Source organism: Manduca sexta, chromosome 3 (genome assembly GCF_014839805.1).
Source record: "Manduca sexta isolate Smith_Timp_Sample1 chromosome 3, JHU_Msex_v1.0, whole genome shotgun sequence".
NCBI lineage: Eukaryota > Metazoa > Arthropoda > Insecta > Lepidoptera > Sphingidae > Manduca > Manduca sexta.
The window spans coordinates 182,059-199,417 of NC_051117.1; the positions used below are offsets into that span (position 1 = coordinate 182,059).

The 17,359-nt window shown below is 37.0% G+C and overlaps 1 protein-coding gene across 1 annotated transcript in view; it reads right to left on the minus strand.

Moving 5' to 3' along the window:
• Window positions 1-3,971: 3,971 nt before the first annotated feature.
• The window catches only part of LOC115456013 (tyrosine-protein phosphatase 69D), a 29,365-nt gene continuing 15,977 nt past the window's right edge, over window positions 3,972-17,359 (minus strand). Inside the window, exons 16-26 of the mRNA XM_037438975.1 lie at window positions 15,946-16,157; window positions 15,353-15,456; window positions 14,589-14,737; window positions 13,839-14,030; window positions 13,075-13,224; window positions 12,555-12,732; window positions 11,939-12,054; window positions 7,619-7,750; window positions 7,041-7,186; window positions 6,490-6,625; window positions 3,972-6,086 (exon numbers count right to left, since the gene is read on the minus strand). Of these exons, the coding sequence (XP_037294872.1) occupies window positions 6,015-6,086; window positions 6,490-6,625; window positions 7,041-7,186; window positions 7,619-7,750; window positions 11,939-12,054; window positions 12,555-12,732; window positions 13,075-13,224; window positions 13,839-14,030; window positions 14,589-14,737; window positions 15,353-15,456; window positions 15,946-16,157 (1,587 nt within the window). The 3' untranslated portion in view covers window positions 3,972-6,014. The remainder of the gene's footprint in view (window positions 6,087-6,489; window positions 6,626-7,040; window positions 7,187-7,618; window positions 7,751-11,938; window positions 12,055-12,554; window positions 12,733-13,074; window positions 13,225-13,838; window positions 14,031-14,588; window positions 14,738-15,352; window positions 15,457-15,945; window positions 16,158-17,359) is intronic.

The window sequence follows — 17,359 nt, forward strand, 5'->3', positions numbered from 1 at the left end:
ATTTTTATAAATAGTTATAGAATATAGTTGAAGTTTTTATGTATTTTTAGTAGTTCCGCCAGTCGAATTGAGTGTATCCTGTAATGGCTGTGTGTTGATATTGAAATAAATAAATAAATATGTTAATGTTTATTAGGCAAGAGAATCACGATATAACAATATCATAAGAGGTGATTCTAGGCTTATAAGTTAGAGATCTCATCATTCCCATTTTATAAGCCTGATTATGTTAAATTGAGCTCAAGCTGACTACTTTCCATTAGTGTGGGGCTCGTTGCTTTTTAATGACTTAAGTTTGTACTACTTTTTCCACCAGTTTAGACATGAATCTAATAAACTATTGAATTGGTGTTAAGACCCTCCCTGAACAAACAGCCTTCAGCCTTCTTGCAAAGATTTTCGGCGCACTTTACTTAAAAACTTAGGTCTTTTGAAGATTTTTAAACTATCAAAATATTCCTCATTAAAATTATATGTATGAGAGGAGATACATGAAATCAATAATTTCAGTGGCATGAAATTAGGACATAATTATCCTCATTATAATAAATTATGCTTTTTTTTATACATTATAAACTTGTAAACATAAGGTAAGTGCGCCTTTTGCTGGGGAATCACCTTAAACCATGAGAACGTTTATTAATGGAAGTATATATATATACTTCAATAATAAAAAAAGGTAAAAATAAAGAAAATAAAATCACCATTTCTAAATAGTGGTATATTTTCAAAAATATTGTTACATTGACCTGCATTATTTATTTACAAAAAAAAATGTAATATACTTAATATTACAACCGCTTACTTCTATGATTGAATTAAAAAAATACAATAATGGTAAGAAACATTGGGATACCGTGTTTCGTGGTATATTTACAAATAAGCGTTGTTCTGGAACTTAACACGAATCCGTTTACAATATTCAAAATTAAATAAAAAATATTTAATTAAATTATTTGTCACGTTATTATAGAATTTAATGTCTGTGGTTTATTTAATATAAAACATTGTCTTTGGACTATAGTCAGGGCCAAATTCAAGCACATGAATGGGAGGTCTTAATAAGTTTAAATTGGGCTCTAAGAAATATGAGAATATGAATTTATTATTTATATTGGAAATATTTGTGTATTAGTTCGTCGTATAAGACGTTTACAAAACTGACAGAGTCAAATATGGGCACAATTTTCTATATTGATAATGGGATCTGCCATACACTTATTGTAATGATATTTTCATCGTAAATTCGAACTTTATAGACATTAAGTTTTATAAAAACGATCTTACACAAACACAAATAATTAAATCTTTCAAAATACTTATCATAAAAGCACATGGGTATATTTAAAAGCGGTCTGAGCGACATTGTATATTTACACCCCACATAGGAGTTTGTCGAAACGCGGCGAGAGATAAAAGTGATTGGAAGCGATGAACGTGCGCGTTAGATAAGTATGTAGCCCCCAAAATGTTTGTTAAATCCGGCCCTTACGTCTCAGAATATTTTTCTCTAGATTCTAATCAATTTTTATTTTATTTTACTAGATCCAAGAAAAAAGAAACCGTTGTAAAGAAGTAATCATAAAAGTTTCAAAGGTACACGCAATTAATTATAAAAATCAGCTTTTATTGCTTAATAATATTAATTATTTTTATCGTAGAGAGGTTCAAAAAAAATTATATTCACTATCATCATAAAAATGTCACCAACACGTCCCTAAACTCAAATCACTGCAATCTCTCGCTGCAATTTCTTTATTTGTCACCGATTTCTTCATCTAGCCTAACTTACTATCTATATTTATTTAATATAAAAAGTAACATAGTTACATTTTCACAAATAAGTATTGTTTATTAGCAACAAATTATCTATAATATTAGATCAAATTTTACAAAATTTATTTATAATTTATGCGTTTCATGTTTAGGGACACTGTCAGTCGATAGATCAAAGTGGCCTAACCCACAAATATGTAAAACTAGCATTGTATATAAAAAAGGATTTTTTCAAATATGCAATTAATATAATGAGTTTTATGCAATTGAGCAAGTTGTTGCAGTCAGTAAACAGTGATTGGTTATATAAAAGACCTGGATTGGACTAAACAAAGATATCATAATACTGTCCTAGAATGCTGAATTTACACTGACGGTGGTCTTCAAACAGCACAAATTAGTGTTTCGTGAGACTCGCCGAGCTTCACTGCTCGGTGTCATAAAATGCGTGCCACTGTTGATCCTGGGTTACAGGGGTTGTAGTGGTGGGTGCGAGGGCGGGAATGTCTCTTTCACACTACTATTGGACGACAGAGACAACACAAACACAAAAGATGAATAAACAACCCATTGTTACTGCGTTTAGCATTCATAAAGAATGGCGAATTATTCGTTCATGGAATTCTCAAGTGTTTATAAATATCATTGTTACAAATAAGTAATTTTCTTACAATTTCTAAACGAATCTAAGCCTATAAAAAAATATTTTTTATGTTTATTTGATTTTGCATGGAGGCGTCATGTCACCTCTGTATGTCGTCATTAAATCAAGCAATCGTCTTTTAATAATTATTAGAATATATTATAATATTTTTTTAAATTATCCAAGTTTTTTAAGCATTTGAGAATACATAGGTACATATTAGAATCTTCTTTAGTTGATAAAACAATAGTAATACGACAAAATTTGCTCAGGGATTCGAAATTTGAATTTTAAAATATATTTCGTTCACACACTCAAAATATACCAAAAATTTTTCATGGCAGACCGCCATTGTTCTTTCCTTACCTGAATGGCTGACAGCTATATCTTTTCACTTAATCGTTGCTAATAAACATTACCATCCATTCATATTAATATAAAAAAGCTAGAAACCAACGCACTCGAATCAGTCGCACTGGTGACCGCCGCGCTTCCCGTCCATACTTGAACACATTACGGGAGATCAGAGACGGTGAGATGTTTGAAAAGGAACTTCATTCGTAAGAAGGTTAAGTTGAAAATCTAATGAAAATTTTCTGTTCTGTTATATTTTTCCGTGCCTATACGAATATATAAGAGACGGTGATGTGAAATGGAACTTTAATCGTAACGAGGTTAAGTTCAAACTCAAAGATATAAGGTTTGTCCTGTGCGGTAACATTGCCTTTTTATCGCTTGTAACAACACCCAAGTATTGTACACAAAGCTTAGGAATAAAAGCATATATTCACGCTGCAAAACCGGAAAAGGTGGGTAGCATTACAACACAAATAGATATAAAAAAATCTCTCAAGACTAGGAATAGTAATTGAACACAACATATTTGTTACGAACGGGAAGCGCGCGCTAGTCCCGTATTATCATAAATTGGGTCTGAAAACGACCTCCGCGGCATTACATACTGGACGACATACATACAAATGTATGGAAGTGTTGTTATGTTTGTATTGGCAGTTATATAAGATATGTCATAGTGTTTTTGTGTTTGAAAATTTATTTAAATAATTCAATTAATATATTTTATTGGCAACATATAGGAACAAGGAATTATAGTACATGTTTATGACAATATTTGTATTGTATTATCAACCGTATTCAAAACTACGAGAACTCATAGTGCGTTGAGTGCAATTTGACAATTCCATAGTTGTCTGCCTATTATTTATCGCAATAGCCAATAAGAGCACCGTATATGCGCATGCGCACGGCGAAGGCTTTCATGCCGAAAAAACATTATTTAGTATAGGATTATTAATACTTAGTTAACGTATGAGAATACGGATGTAAAACTACAAATAAAATTTAGAATAATCACTTGGACCAATACAAACATCGCAACCCGACATCACCCACCCAACGTCAACATATTGTATATTTCGTTTAGCTCATACAAAATCTAAACATACAGCTTACACTACAAATACGTTAGACAGTCCACCGTACAAGACAATAATCACTTGCACGTTGTCAAAAGGGAGAAAAAAAAACAAAATTTCTAAAACGAAAATTTAGTAAATACATCAAAAATTGTGAGACGCGGACCGTGCACATTCAAACAATTCTTAAGCCTCATACACATTCCCATACATATTTCACTGCGACAAAAGATCGTTGCGTCAAACAACATTGATATGTGCACGAGCCTTTTAAAAATTTGTGCTAAATTTTGGGGTATTACATTTATTTGGCCTTAACTGTAATCCTTAATAGGTTTTCATAAAACCATTACCGAATAACTTTGCTATTGATATACAAAATAAAATTAAAAAACGTGAAAGTTATCAAAATGCAATAAAATATGGCCTCTTTAGTTATCAAAATAAATACATAGAATTCTTTTTTTACTTTTACACTTCTTTCATCATTTTTTTTTTATTTCAGTGATATAATACTAACGCTCGTTTTCTCTTTGGACACGTTATCATATTTGGTATTGTTATCAATACCGTCGTACAGGGTCACCTACGCAAAACAGATCTATAACTAGGCTTGTGATTTTTTTTTTGCGATTTTGAGTTTTCCGAACGAATTTTTTTGTACTGCATTTAATGATGTAATTTTATAAAAAAATAATTAAGGCCTTTAAAACCAAAAACTTTGATATTACGTTGATGACATTTGAGGAGTGGTGACAGCCCTATATTCCTTAATATTATGGCAGTAGCTTTCAATGCTATTGAAATTAACATAAAATAGCCTAATTTATATTTGTGCCGATTAATCTCTGCGAAGTCAAAGTCTGCATTACTGCTGTCATTTTTACTATGTTTCATTGATATCAAGATATATTTAAATATTTGTTCAAAATTCAAATTCGTTCGGAAAACTCATTACCAACGGATATCAAAAAATACAATTGTCGTTACATTAAAAATGTCGTATTTTTGGACATCACGAAAATATAACAAGCAAAAGCGACGCGTCATTACTCTCAGTACAAAACTATCAACTAGATTCACTTATATTTGAGTTAGAAAAAAACACGGTGATTGTCTTTGTACACAGATTATAACATTGTAATTAAAAATAATAATTAAAATAACATTGAGATAAAACAATATGTGCGCCCACAGTGTACAATTTGTATTAAGTTTTACAATATAATTTTAATTCTGGAATCAGTCACGTGCGAAACAAAATAAAACTTATACAATTAAAAAAATAAAATAAAATTGGGCTGAATCACTGCATAAAGTTTCTCGTCACAAAAAAAAATAGTATTTTTCATTTAATTTTGAATTTCGAACACGTTTACCGTTTTGTACAATGCTGGCACACAATTAAATAAAAATTAAAAATATTTTTGTCACTAAATAAATGTCTTAAATCAATTGAAGCACCTACTAGGATAATAAAATAATAATAATATTAAATTAATTCACACGTTTTAGAAACATCGCGGGGAAAGGCGGCGAAGACGTACGAAAGAAATATATGAAATAAAAATTACACCAAATATACAAAACCTACACTTACAATGGACGTGATTATGCAATCTAGGACAAAACTGGGATTTGTAAAAAAAAACTCCATGTCGAAATATTAAGTTGGTATAATTTAAATTATTATTATTATTAAACGCTAAGGAAGCAATGATTTACGAAATACATGCCACATTTTTTTGTATTCATTATCCTGGTCCTAAATAGCAATTATTATATAAGTTGTTTTAACTTAAATATAATACGTATTGTATTTTGATTATTTTAAATTTGGTTTTATATCTTTATTGCATAATCACATCCGACTAATATAAAAGTGTTTGGTAGCAAAATTGAGAATTGTTTCAAAGGAAAAACATCCTTAAATATAGGCCCGATAAGTTTCACATTACAACGAAGCGATGTTTTCATACAAAACGTGCGATCCGATTTTTTAATCTAAACAATTGCGTGTGAAACTCTTTGGTTAATATAAAATCTTACAACGGATTTTTTTTTAATTTATATATATCCCTGTTGCACGGTTTGTATGAAAACAGCTCTTATTTCTACCACCATAGATTCTCATGTACCTGACACGACGTATCGGAGGTTTAACTGTCCTCTAGTAGATTGTGCAACTCTGCGTAGTTTAGTATGGCACGGTGGAGGAATTCGTATTGTAACTGAAATAGAAGTAAATGGGTTAGAAAAAGTGATGAAGATTGAGGATTTTAAGATGTCTTGTTGCTCAGAGAGCGTTGTTTATGATTTGCACTTGGCATATTTCATACATTGAATAACGACTATATAACTTATGGTTACTGTTAAAGTCGACGGCAAACGTCCGAGAGATCGTAAATCCATCAGACGGTCGGACGAGATCAGCTTCACGTTTAGCAACAGAAACAGGTGGCAAAACTTACACACTAACGAAGATTACTATAGGTTCAGTTGGTGAGAGCCAAGACAAATGTCATTATGTGGGCCAATACTATGTTTTTGTATCTCTCTCTCTCCCTGCGTGTGTGCGTGCGTGTGTGCGTGCGTGTGTGCGTGCGTGTGCGCATGCGTGCGCGCGGTACTCACGAATGTGTCGATGGTCCGGGCGCGCTGCGAGCGCACCTTGCGCGCGACGCAGCACACGTCCACGCGCCGCTCCACGCGCAGCTGCCAGATCAGGATGCACAGCGCCACGAACAGCGACGACCGCTCCGTGCCCAGTCTGCAACAACACACATTACTCACATGCATCGGTTATGCTTGTGGGCTCTAATTTTCCACATATTGCCGTTATAACTCGGCCCACTGTGCAGTAAAGCTCTCGTCAAACAACGGATACGGCGGGACGACGCAACACTGATTCTCGACTATATAATAATGAAGTTCGGTCTATGTATATCCAACAGTACAGCATCGCGTCGCCATACTATTCTGTCCACTCTTTGACCGCTTTAGTAAATCAGGAGACGACCAAACCCCTCTATTGACAGTAAGTCGCCAGATTGCTCTTAGACAACAGCAAGACAATTCAGAATGTTAAATCACAAACTACTATCATTGCACTCATCAAAGAAACATGAGTCGTATGAGTTGAAGAATAAAGTTTGTTTCTAATAGGGGTGTAGTGCGATACTCACTGGCAGTGCACGAGCATGGTGGGCGTGTGCAGCGGATCGGCCGCGTCCGCCAGCTCGGCGAGGCCGCGCGTCACCTCGGGCACGTGTCCCGGCGCCGTCGGCCAGCCCTGGTACTGCAGCTGGCGCACCGACGACACCTCGCCGCTCTGTACATACATATATACTATAGTGCATCTTATAAAGTGTGCTTTTATTATTGGTGCGAAATCGTATTAGGTAAACATGAACATTCGTTGATACTATAGTAAAGTATGGTTACATTATGAGTTGGTGATCGTATTGGGTGCACATGATGGTAAACATTTTTTTCGGCATTTAAAGAACGCTCGTGACATGGATGCAACTAAAGTGTTGCTAATGGGAAAGTAATAAAATTAAACAATTATGATAATTAACAATTGTGTACCAGGAGATCATAAACGCCAGGAAGTAAAATGATTATGAACAACTTCCATAAAATCTACAATGGTTTTTTATGTTGCTAAAGACAACATTTATATTAACCATTTCCCCCTAGAATAGGATATGTTAACTCACCCCGTTTGGAATAAAACCCTCAAAAAATAGAATGTCTGTACCTTGTTATTAATAACTCTGAACTGCCGCCTGGTGTAATACGGACAGGACTCGCTCTCCTCGTACTGCACCGATATGTGCTCGTACTGCGCCGTGCCGTCGTCCCAGTACCGCGGGCACTTGCCTTCACCCATCTGCGAACAATTATATTGGTGTAAAAATGATTTTTATTACATTTAAATAATGATTTCGAGCCTGCTGTTCGCCTGATGGTAAGCCATACGACCACACACAAACAGTAGCACGGCATTTTATTACTATCCGTCTAGATAACGACCAGTGACCATTACACATAAGATGTTAAAACCTGCCATAGTGGCCCACGTAAGTGTCGCGTTCCGGGACCAGCCTTTGTACACCAGGCCAGCATAATTGTGTCGACTGTCGAGGGGTAATCATCTCTCGTCAGTCGACATTCTATTGGACCCCACTCCACTTACCATCACCTGCAGTGTGGTCACTTTACTGTGCACGTATAAAAAAAAAAAAAAACTATCCAGAAAGCCCATCGCATATGAGAGACCTACCACAAGGTGCTGTTTACACTCTACAATGAAACAATTAATATTTCCAACTCCTCCCTATAATAATAATAATATCAGCCCTGTATTATATACTTGCCCACTGCTGAGCACGGGCCTCCTCTACTACTGAGAGGGATTTGGCCTTAGTCCACCACCAGTGGCGGCTCATCCGAAAGAGCGCTGGTGCAGTGCACTCCCACGAAAATTACATACTTAGCTAATTTAATAATTAATATATATTTATAATACATAAGATCCTTACATTACATTCTTTATATTTTACTATGCCTATAAAAAGTCTATTATATCTATCTATACTATTATATAAAGCTGAAGAGTTTGTTTGTTTGTTTGTTTGTTTGTTTGTTTGTTTGTTTGTTTGTTTGTTTGTTTGTTTGAACGCGCTAATCTCAGGAACTACCGGTCCAAACCGAAAAATTTCTTTTTACGTTGGATAGCCCTTTGTTCGTGGAGTGCTATAGGCTATATATCATCACGCTATACCCAATAGGAGCGGGGCAGTAATGGCTAATCTCAGGAACTACCGGTCCAAACTGAAAAATTCTTTTTGCGTTGGATAGCCCTTTATTCGTGGAGTGCTATAGGCTTTATATCATCACGCTATACCCAATAGGAGCGGGGCAGTAATGGCTAATCTCAGGAACTACCGGTCCAAACTGAAAAATTCTTTTTGCGTTGGATAGCCCTTTATTCGTGGAGTGCTATAGGCTATATATCATCACGCTATACCCAATAGGAGCGGGGCAGTAATGGCTAATCTCAGGAACTACCGGTCCAAACTGAAAAATCTTTTGCGTTGGATAGCCCTTTATTCGTGGAGTGCTATAGGCTATATATCATCACGCTATACCCAATAGGAGCGGGGCAGTAATGGCTAATCTCAGGAACTACCGGTCCAAACTGAAAAATTCTTTTTGCGTTGGATAGCCCTTTGTTCGTGGAGAGCTATAGGCTATATATCATCACGCTATATTCAATAGGAGCGGAGCAGTAATGGCTAATCTCAGGAACTACCGATTCGAACTGAAAAAATATTTTTGTGTTGAATAGTCCTTTGTTTGTGGAGTGCTCAAAGTTATATATCATCACGCTATGACCAATAGGAGCGGAGCAGTAATGGCTAATCTCAGGAACTACCGGTTTTAACTGAAAAATTCGTTTTGTGTTGGATAGCCCTTTATTTGTGGATCGCTATAAGCTATATATCATCACGCTATGACCAATAGGAGCGGAGCAGTAATGGCTAATCTCAGGAACTACCGGTTTGAACTGAAAAATCTTTTTGTGTTGGATAGCCCTTTGTTCCTGGAGTGCTATAGGCTATATATCATCATGCTATGACCAATAGGAGCGGAGCAGTAATGAAACATGTTGCAAAAACGGGGAAAATTATGAGTTTTGAGAGCTTCCGTTGCCTGCGCTGCGTAAACGGTTAAAGTTATGCAACAATGATGTATGACGGGATTGTTTCACTTAAAAGTTCTAAATAATATAACAAAAGTCCCCCGCTGCATCTGTCTGCCTTAACGTGTTAAACTCAAAAACTACCTAACGTATTAAGATGAAATTTGGTATGGAGACAGTTTGAGACCCTGGGAAGAACATAGGCTCCCGGGAAACTACTATTTTTATAACGGAAAACTTTAGCCTGAAAAACCTTATAACGCGGGCGGAGCCGCGAGCAAAAGCTAGTACTATTATATAAAGCTGAAGAGTTTGTTTGTTTGTTTGTTTGAACGCGCTAATCTCAGGAACTACCGGTCCAAACCGAAAAATTCTTTTTACGTTGGATAGCCCTTTGTTCGTGGAGTGCTATAGGCTATATATCATCACGCTATACCCAATAGGAGCGGGGCAGTAATGGCTAATCTCAGGAACTACCGGTCCAAACTGAAAATTCTTTTTGCGTTGGATAGCCCTTTGTTCGTGGAGTGCTATAGGCTATATATCATCACGCTATACCCAATAGGAGCGGGGCAGTAATGGCTAATCTCAGGAACTACCGGTCCAAACTGAAAAATTCTTTTTGCGTTGGATAGCCCTTTGTTCGTGGAGTACTATAGGCTATATATCATCACGCTATACCCAATAGGAGCGGAGCAGTAATGGCTAATCTCAGGAACTACCGATTCGAACTGAAAACATATTTTTGTGTTGAATAGTCCTTTGTTTGTGGAGTGCTCAAAGTTATATATCATCACGCTATGACCAATAGGAGCGGAGCAGTAATGGCTAATCTTAGGAACTACCGGTTTCAACCAAAAAATCGTTTTGTGTTGGATAGCCCTTTATTTGTGGACCGCTATAAGCTATATATCATCACGCTATGACCAATAGGAGCGCAGCAGTAATGGCTAATCTCAGGAACTACCGGTTTGAACCGAAAAAATCTTTTTGTGTTGGATAGCCCTTTGTTCCTGGAGTGCTATAGGCTATATATCATCACGCTATGACCAATAGGAGCGGAGCAGTAATGAAACATGTTGCAAAAACGGGGAAAATTATGAGTTTTGAGAGCTTCCGTTGCCTGCGCTGCGTAAACGGTTAAAGTTATGCAACAATGATGTATGACGGGATTGTTTCACTTAAAAGTTCTAAATAATATAACAAAGTCCCCGCTGCATCTGTCTGTTACGTGTTAAACTCAAAAACTACCCAACGTATTAAGATGAAATTTGGTATGGAGACAGTTTGAGACCCCTGGGAAGAACATAGGCTCCCAGGAAACTACTATTTTTATAACGGAAAACTTTAGCTTGAAAAACTTTATAACGCGGGCGGAGCCGCGAGCAAAAGCTAGTTACCTATATAGGTACATGTAGCGTCAATTTGTAACTAGTGGAGCGCCAGCGATTGTGCTCCTATGAAACGAAGTTTAGTATGACTCGTAGTACTGTATTCAATGAGTGCGAAAGAGAGAGCTCGACTCGGGCTGACGCGTGAAACAAAAGATATCGTATGAGAAATTAGCGTAGTCTGGAGCGCCGCTCACGCGTCACTCAGTTGTCGTTCAGCCAGCTGTGCCGTGCGCGCGCCGAGTATTAAAAATAGTTTGTGCGCGATATTTTGTGTTAAAATGAAACAATACAGTATATCTTTTATTAAACAGTGTGAAAAGAAATGCGGCTAAATACAAATAAAATAAATAGTAAGCTCTAGTTTTTCAATTATTTTTGTGAACCCCCATCAAAATTTCACGAGCCGCCTCTGTCCACCACGCTGGCCTAGTGCGGATTGGTAGACTTCACACACCTTCGAAATTCCTATAGAGAACTTCTCAGATGTGCAGGTTTCCTCACGATGTTTTCCTTCACCGTTAAAGCGAACGATAAATTCACAAAGAATACACACATGATTTTTTAGAAAAGTCAGAGGTGTGTGCCCTTGGGATTTGAACCTGCGGACATTCGTCTCGGCAGTCCGTTCCACACCCAACTAAGCTATCGCCGCTTATCACTCCTCCCTATCTTTCTGTTAATTTCATTGCGGGATGATGACAAATTAGTTTTCCCTGAGATTCACCGAGCTTCACTGCTCGGTGTCATAAAATGCTTGCCACTGCCGATTCTCGCTTACAGGAGTTGTAGTGGTGGGTGTGAGGGTGGGAGAGTGTCTACAGTGAAACATCATATCATCATCATCATTAACAGTCACAGGATGTCCACTGCTGAACACGAGCCTTCTCCAAAGATTTCCAGATCAACCCGCAAGCGGCCCGCATACAGCGACCTCTTGCAACTTACATCAAATAATATTGTGTTATTATGATATATTTACCTCACTTAGCATTACGATTGTCGACACATTATGTTCGGATACCATCCTCCAGAAGTCCATGATCGTGTTGGGCAATGGATCTTGCGTTATTATGAAACCTTCCGAGTTGTCGTAGGCTGAAAAATTGAAAAAATATTTTATTGATAGGTAGAAGTAAAAGGGACAAATTACTAACATGCAATATTCAAGGAATTAATTTTACTTATATCAGAAACTAGCTTTTGCTCGCGGCGTCGCAGGAGTTTTCCGGGATAAAAGTCGCACAATATATTTTCCCGGGATACTAGCCTATAACCTTCAAAGGGTTTTAAACTATCTCCATGCCAAATTTTGTTTTGTTATACCACATTTTATGTCACGTCCCGTTCCCATGGGAACAGGATAAAAAGTATCCTATGTCCGTCTCCTAGTTTTACGTTACCTCCCTACTCATTTTCAGCCAAACCGGTTCAGCCGTTCTTGAGTTATAAATAGTGTAACTAACACAACATTCTTTTATATATATATATAGATGTTATAACACCCTTAGCTAAGTGACGTAATATTTTGTTCTAAACTTTTATTATTGTTAAATAATGCACAAGGTTGTTCGTTGTTGTTAGTAATGCCTGTTTACCTTCAATGAATGAGGCGTTGATGTAGGTGGAGAAGTCCCTGGCGGGCAGCGGCGTGAGTATGACGCGGTTGCGGTCGTAGGGCAGACAGTCGTGGCTGCGGTTGCGCGCGCGCACCTCCTCCGCCGCGCCCGCCGCGCACGACTTCAGCGCCTCCGACACCGGCGCCGACACGATGCGCTATATCAATATACTCACACATGTCTACTAGTTTTAAAGCTTAGGTTATACTTATCTTACCAAAAAAATAAGCCAATTTTAAAGAAAGAAAAAAAATATTGGGGAAGACAGAAAATATATGTCATCATATGAAATGCAAAAGCTAAGTATCGCGTTATGTTTGCTTTCGAGAAAACAATAGCATTGTCCTAAATAAATTAGTCCATTAAAACTGTAAAACATAGTAGCGTTTACAACGTGGACCACTAATACCACCACTGCCTAATTTTGTGCCTCAAAATCGAAATCCTAAAACTCTTAAGATAGGTTTCTATAACCAAAATGATAAGTCTATCTTTTTACCTCAAACTCATGCTCCATGAGGCACTTATCGGCACCTTCAGGTGTGTTCCTGAGCCGATCTACGGCCGCCTTGAGCCGCGACGCGGGGATCTCCGTGTCGCCGTAGTGTGCATACTCGACTAAAGCGCGGTACACGAACACGTATTGTTTCTGGAAACGTACATTATTATGTTAAATTTATCTTTGATTGTGTAGGTATCACGATTTTTTGTCTATATCTGGCATCAAGCAAGATCGTTGAAATAATTTACTGTCAAAATATATACTATAGACTGGTCGACTGTGAATGTGAGAAAAAAATGCTTCCTTGCCTCTCATAACGCACTGGATATATTAGTATAAGAAGTTTCTGGAAGATCAATATTGTTGAGATGATATTCGTGATGTACTAGGCCACCATAACATTTAAAAAAATCACTTACAGTGGTTGTAACATTATTTATTCTACTTGCGTGTATATTTCTCAATGATGTTGAAAATAGAAGGAAGTACCAGGTTATCATAACACTCGAGAGTTCAAGCGACTGCTCGTGTTTCCTCTACCTGTGCATTTTGTTGACTAGATCAAAAGTACCAAGCTATCATAGGAATCGAGAGTTCAAGCGACTGCACGTGTTTCCTCTACCTGTGCATTTTGTTTACTCGATCATAAGTACTAGGTTATCATAACACTGGAGAGTTCAAGCGACTGCACGTCTTTCCTCTATCTGTGCTCGTTGACTCGATCATAAGTACCAGGCTAACATAACACTCAGGTCACTCACGAGCGACTGCACGAGGAAGTTCCTCTGCCGCCGCAGCTCGGCGACGGTGTTGAAGACGGCGACGTGTCCGGTGGCGCGCAGCTGGTCGAGCAGACAGTCCAGCGCCACGAGCGTGCCGGTGCGGCCCACGCCAGCCGAGCAGTGCACCACCACGGGCCGGCCCACCATGTTGCACCACGCCTCGTTCATGCGCTATATAACAACACAAATAAACTTGTATCAGTTATTTCGATATTCTTTCCTTGTTATTTTGAATGGTAAATTTAATAGTGGTCTTAACTGATTTTTAGAACGTGAAGAGTGAAGAACCAAAACAATAATCAGTAGTTTCTAATCGCTGTCGATGTCGATAAACGATGCTAACCGATTTTTATCGATTGATCGCGAAAATGGATTAAACAGAATTAAGTATGTTTTGACATGCTTACAAATTACTTATTTTGATTGGATTCAAATTTGACTTTAGGATAATTTGTCGGAAACAGGCATCAATTAGTATTGAACTCTTAGAATTAATAATTTACCAAGATTATCTGGTATAGAAATAAGGTTTACATTCTACAGTATGTGTCTTATAATGGTGTTTTAAGGGCTGATACCCAAACCACTAAAGCTAAAAATATTTCGTATACAACAGTTTTTAACATTTAAAAATATTTAAACCTCCAGCAGAAGTTGCCCAAACCCACTTTACTTATCTTAACCATGGATCTGAACACCTCAAAATATGAGGAGTTGACAGCAGCTGACCTTGATGAACTTGAGTATGGAGTGCGGGTGCTCGGGCGCGGCGAAGTCCTTCCACATGAGGAAGTGGTACTGGCGCACCGTGCGCGCCTCCGCCTCCTTCAGCTCGCGCGGCGACGTCGGCGCGCTGCACTCCGACGGCTCCTTCACATCTGTGCCACAGTCAACGCCATTGATCAACTGGGTTTTATACAAATTTTATCTGTCTTTATATAATATAGTCTGCTCATTATTACAAGGTTCGTTAATTTTTACGTATGCTGTAAAAATAAATAAAAAAATGTCATGTTAGTAAATATTTGAAAAGACAATAATTCATGGTCTCCTCTTTATTTATCTTTCGACATTATTGGAAATTTTCACTGAAAACTATTTAGAATTATGTGACACATATAATTTAATTCGAACGTCAAATATAACACAGAACCTTGTAATAGTGAGACAGGAATATGTCACTGATTCAATTTTTTTTTCTTCCATATTATTTACTTATTTATAAAAAAAAAATTATATGTCCGTACTTAGCTCATCTTTCTGAAGATTATAAAGTAATGCAATTTAATCCTTAAGTACGTTTCCCGTATGGAAAACTCCACAATTATGCCGGGCTGTTGGAACCGGATATACACAGGGTGATCCCGGAACGCGACACACTTACATAGGCCACTGCGGCGCGTTTGAACACCTTGTGTACGGTGGTCGCTATCCGGGCGGATATAAAATATATCTTACCCTATCACCAACAAAAAAAGTTAATAGTAACGTACCTCCATTTCTTTTAGCGATTCCATTATTCTCAACAATGGGTTGGCCATCCGCGTTAGTCGGTTGCTTGGTTATTTTTAATTCTCTCACAATATAGTCTGAGTATCTGAAAAAAAGACACATTTTTGCTTTATATTGACTTTCATGAAATTTTAATGCTAATTTTTTAAACATCCTGTATGTATAGACGTTAAATATTGTAATACATTTGTAAAACCTGTGAATTGTTTGCTCATAACGTAAAATATACTGAACAAATTTGGACACACACACATTTATTTTTACCCCTATCTTACTATACATATAATGTAGATTATATTACATAATTGTTTTTACCAATCAAGTTGACTGTCAATTAATAAGTGGCTACAGGCAGCCTTTTGAGAGCGACTTTAATGGGCATGAAATAAGGTATATTTTTGTGCTAATTAATTGAAAGCGACTTTAGTCATGGAAATAAGGTAAATTATTTTTTGCTAATTAATTGAGGTAGACTTGAAAGGGCATGAAATAAGGTCCATTTTAAGTTAGCAAATTTTTTGACAGCTGCTCAATGCATGGAGTTTAAGATACGTATTTACACCATAAACCTCACCTCTTCTCCCCAACATGATGCACAGTGATATTGCCAAACGCCTTCGCCCCTCGCACCTCGTCCGGCCAGTATTTGGAGCACTTCACCTTGGAGTACTCCTCGAGGTTGGTCAGCATCACGATCAGTTCCAAACCATGCTCCCAGATCATTCGCCAGAAGTCATTCACTGTAGCGTCGGTGGGGCCTTGCGCGCATATGAACTGTTTTCCTTCCTGGTTAGGAGTTAAGTTGGTTTAATAGTTGTGAGTAAAATTTCATTAGTATTACATTATGTTTAATAATATTTTTTTTCGGGCTAAATGAAATGATAAATATAATAGGAAAGTAGGAAAAGAACTGATGATCCTCAAACGCCTGAATAGATCTTCCAAAATTATAGCCAAGAAGCAATTATATCAGCTTTAAAAAACACATCAAAATCGGTCCCCTCGTTTGGGACTTACGACGTCACAACAGACATACAGTTGCCCACCTTTAACTTATAACACCTCTCTTTTTCCATCTGGGGTTAAGGTTATAGCTTAAGGTCCATTTTTCATACATTTTGTTTCACCTTTAATCTGGGTAACTAAACAAGTATTGACAAGTAAAGAATTTAAATTCACGTCTAGTTGGTGATTAGTTCTCGCAGTTGAAAGAAAAACGTTAAAATAATTAATATGCATGGATATTTCGGCCTTTAAAATTTCGTCGTATTAAATAAGGTAACTTTTTATTGAAGATATGGTATGAAACAAGAATTACATTACAATAGTTTTACTATAAACTTTAAAAACATGATAGTGATACTTAAAATAACATAAAAAATAAATGACAATTCTTCAACAAAACGCTACGGATATGTGTAGTGTGACACACTCCTTTTGTCTCCATGGGGGTAGGCAGAGGCGTTAGTGCACTTTCCGCCGTGTTTGTAACATGATGTGATAGGGGCGCGTCTATTGAATAATACGAAACAAAATAGAATACTATATTAAGCATTGCATGCAATACCTGATGAGGCTCCAAGGGGTCCTTAGTAAGCGGAGGGACAGACAGACAAACACAATTTAGGACATAGCCAAATAACACAAAGTCTGAAGTCATATATAGTCATAATAAGCTTAGTTGAAACCAAGAAAATCTATAAACATATTCTACTCTTTTATTTGGATACCTATTGCTTAATTAACGATAAAATACTAGAAATTTGTGAATCTTGTGAAATATAAAATACCTATGTTATATAAACTGAACTCAAAATATAATTTACATGTATAGTGTATACTCATCGGCAGACAATCAGCGTTCCATTAAAGCCGACGAATTAACATCATTTTAAGTAATGTGGTCTCTTATTCTTACTAAACTAATAATTTACCAGAGTGAAGATAGTCACGAGCAAATTGACAGTTATTTTTAGGAGCATAAAGTC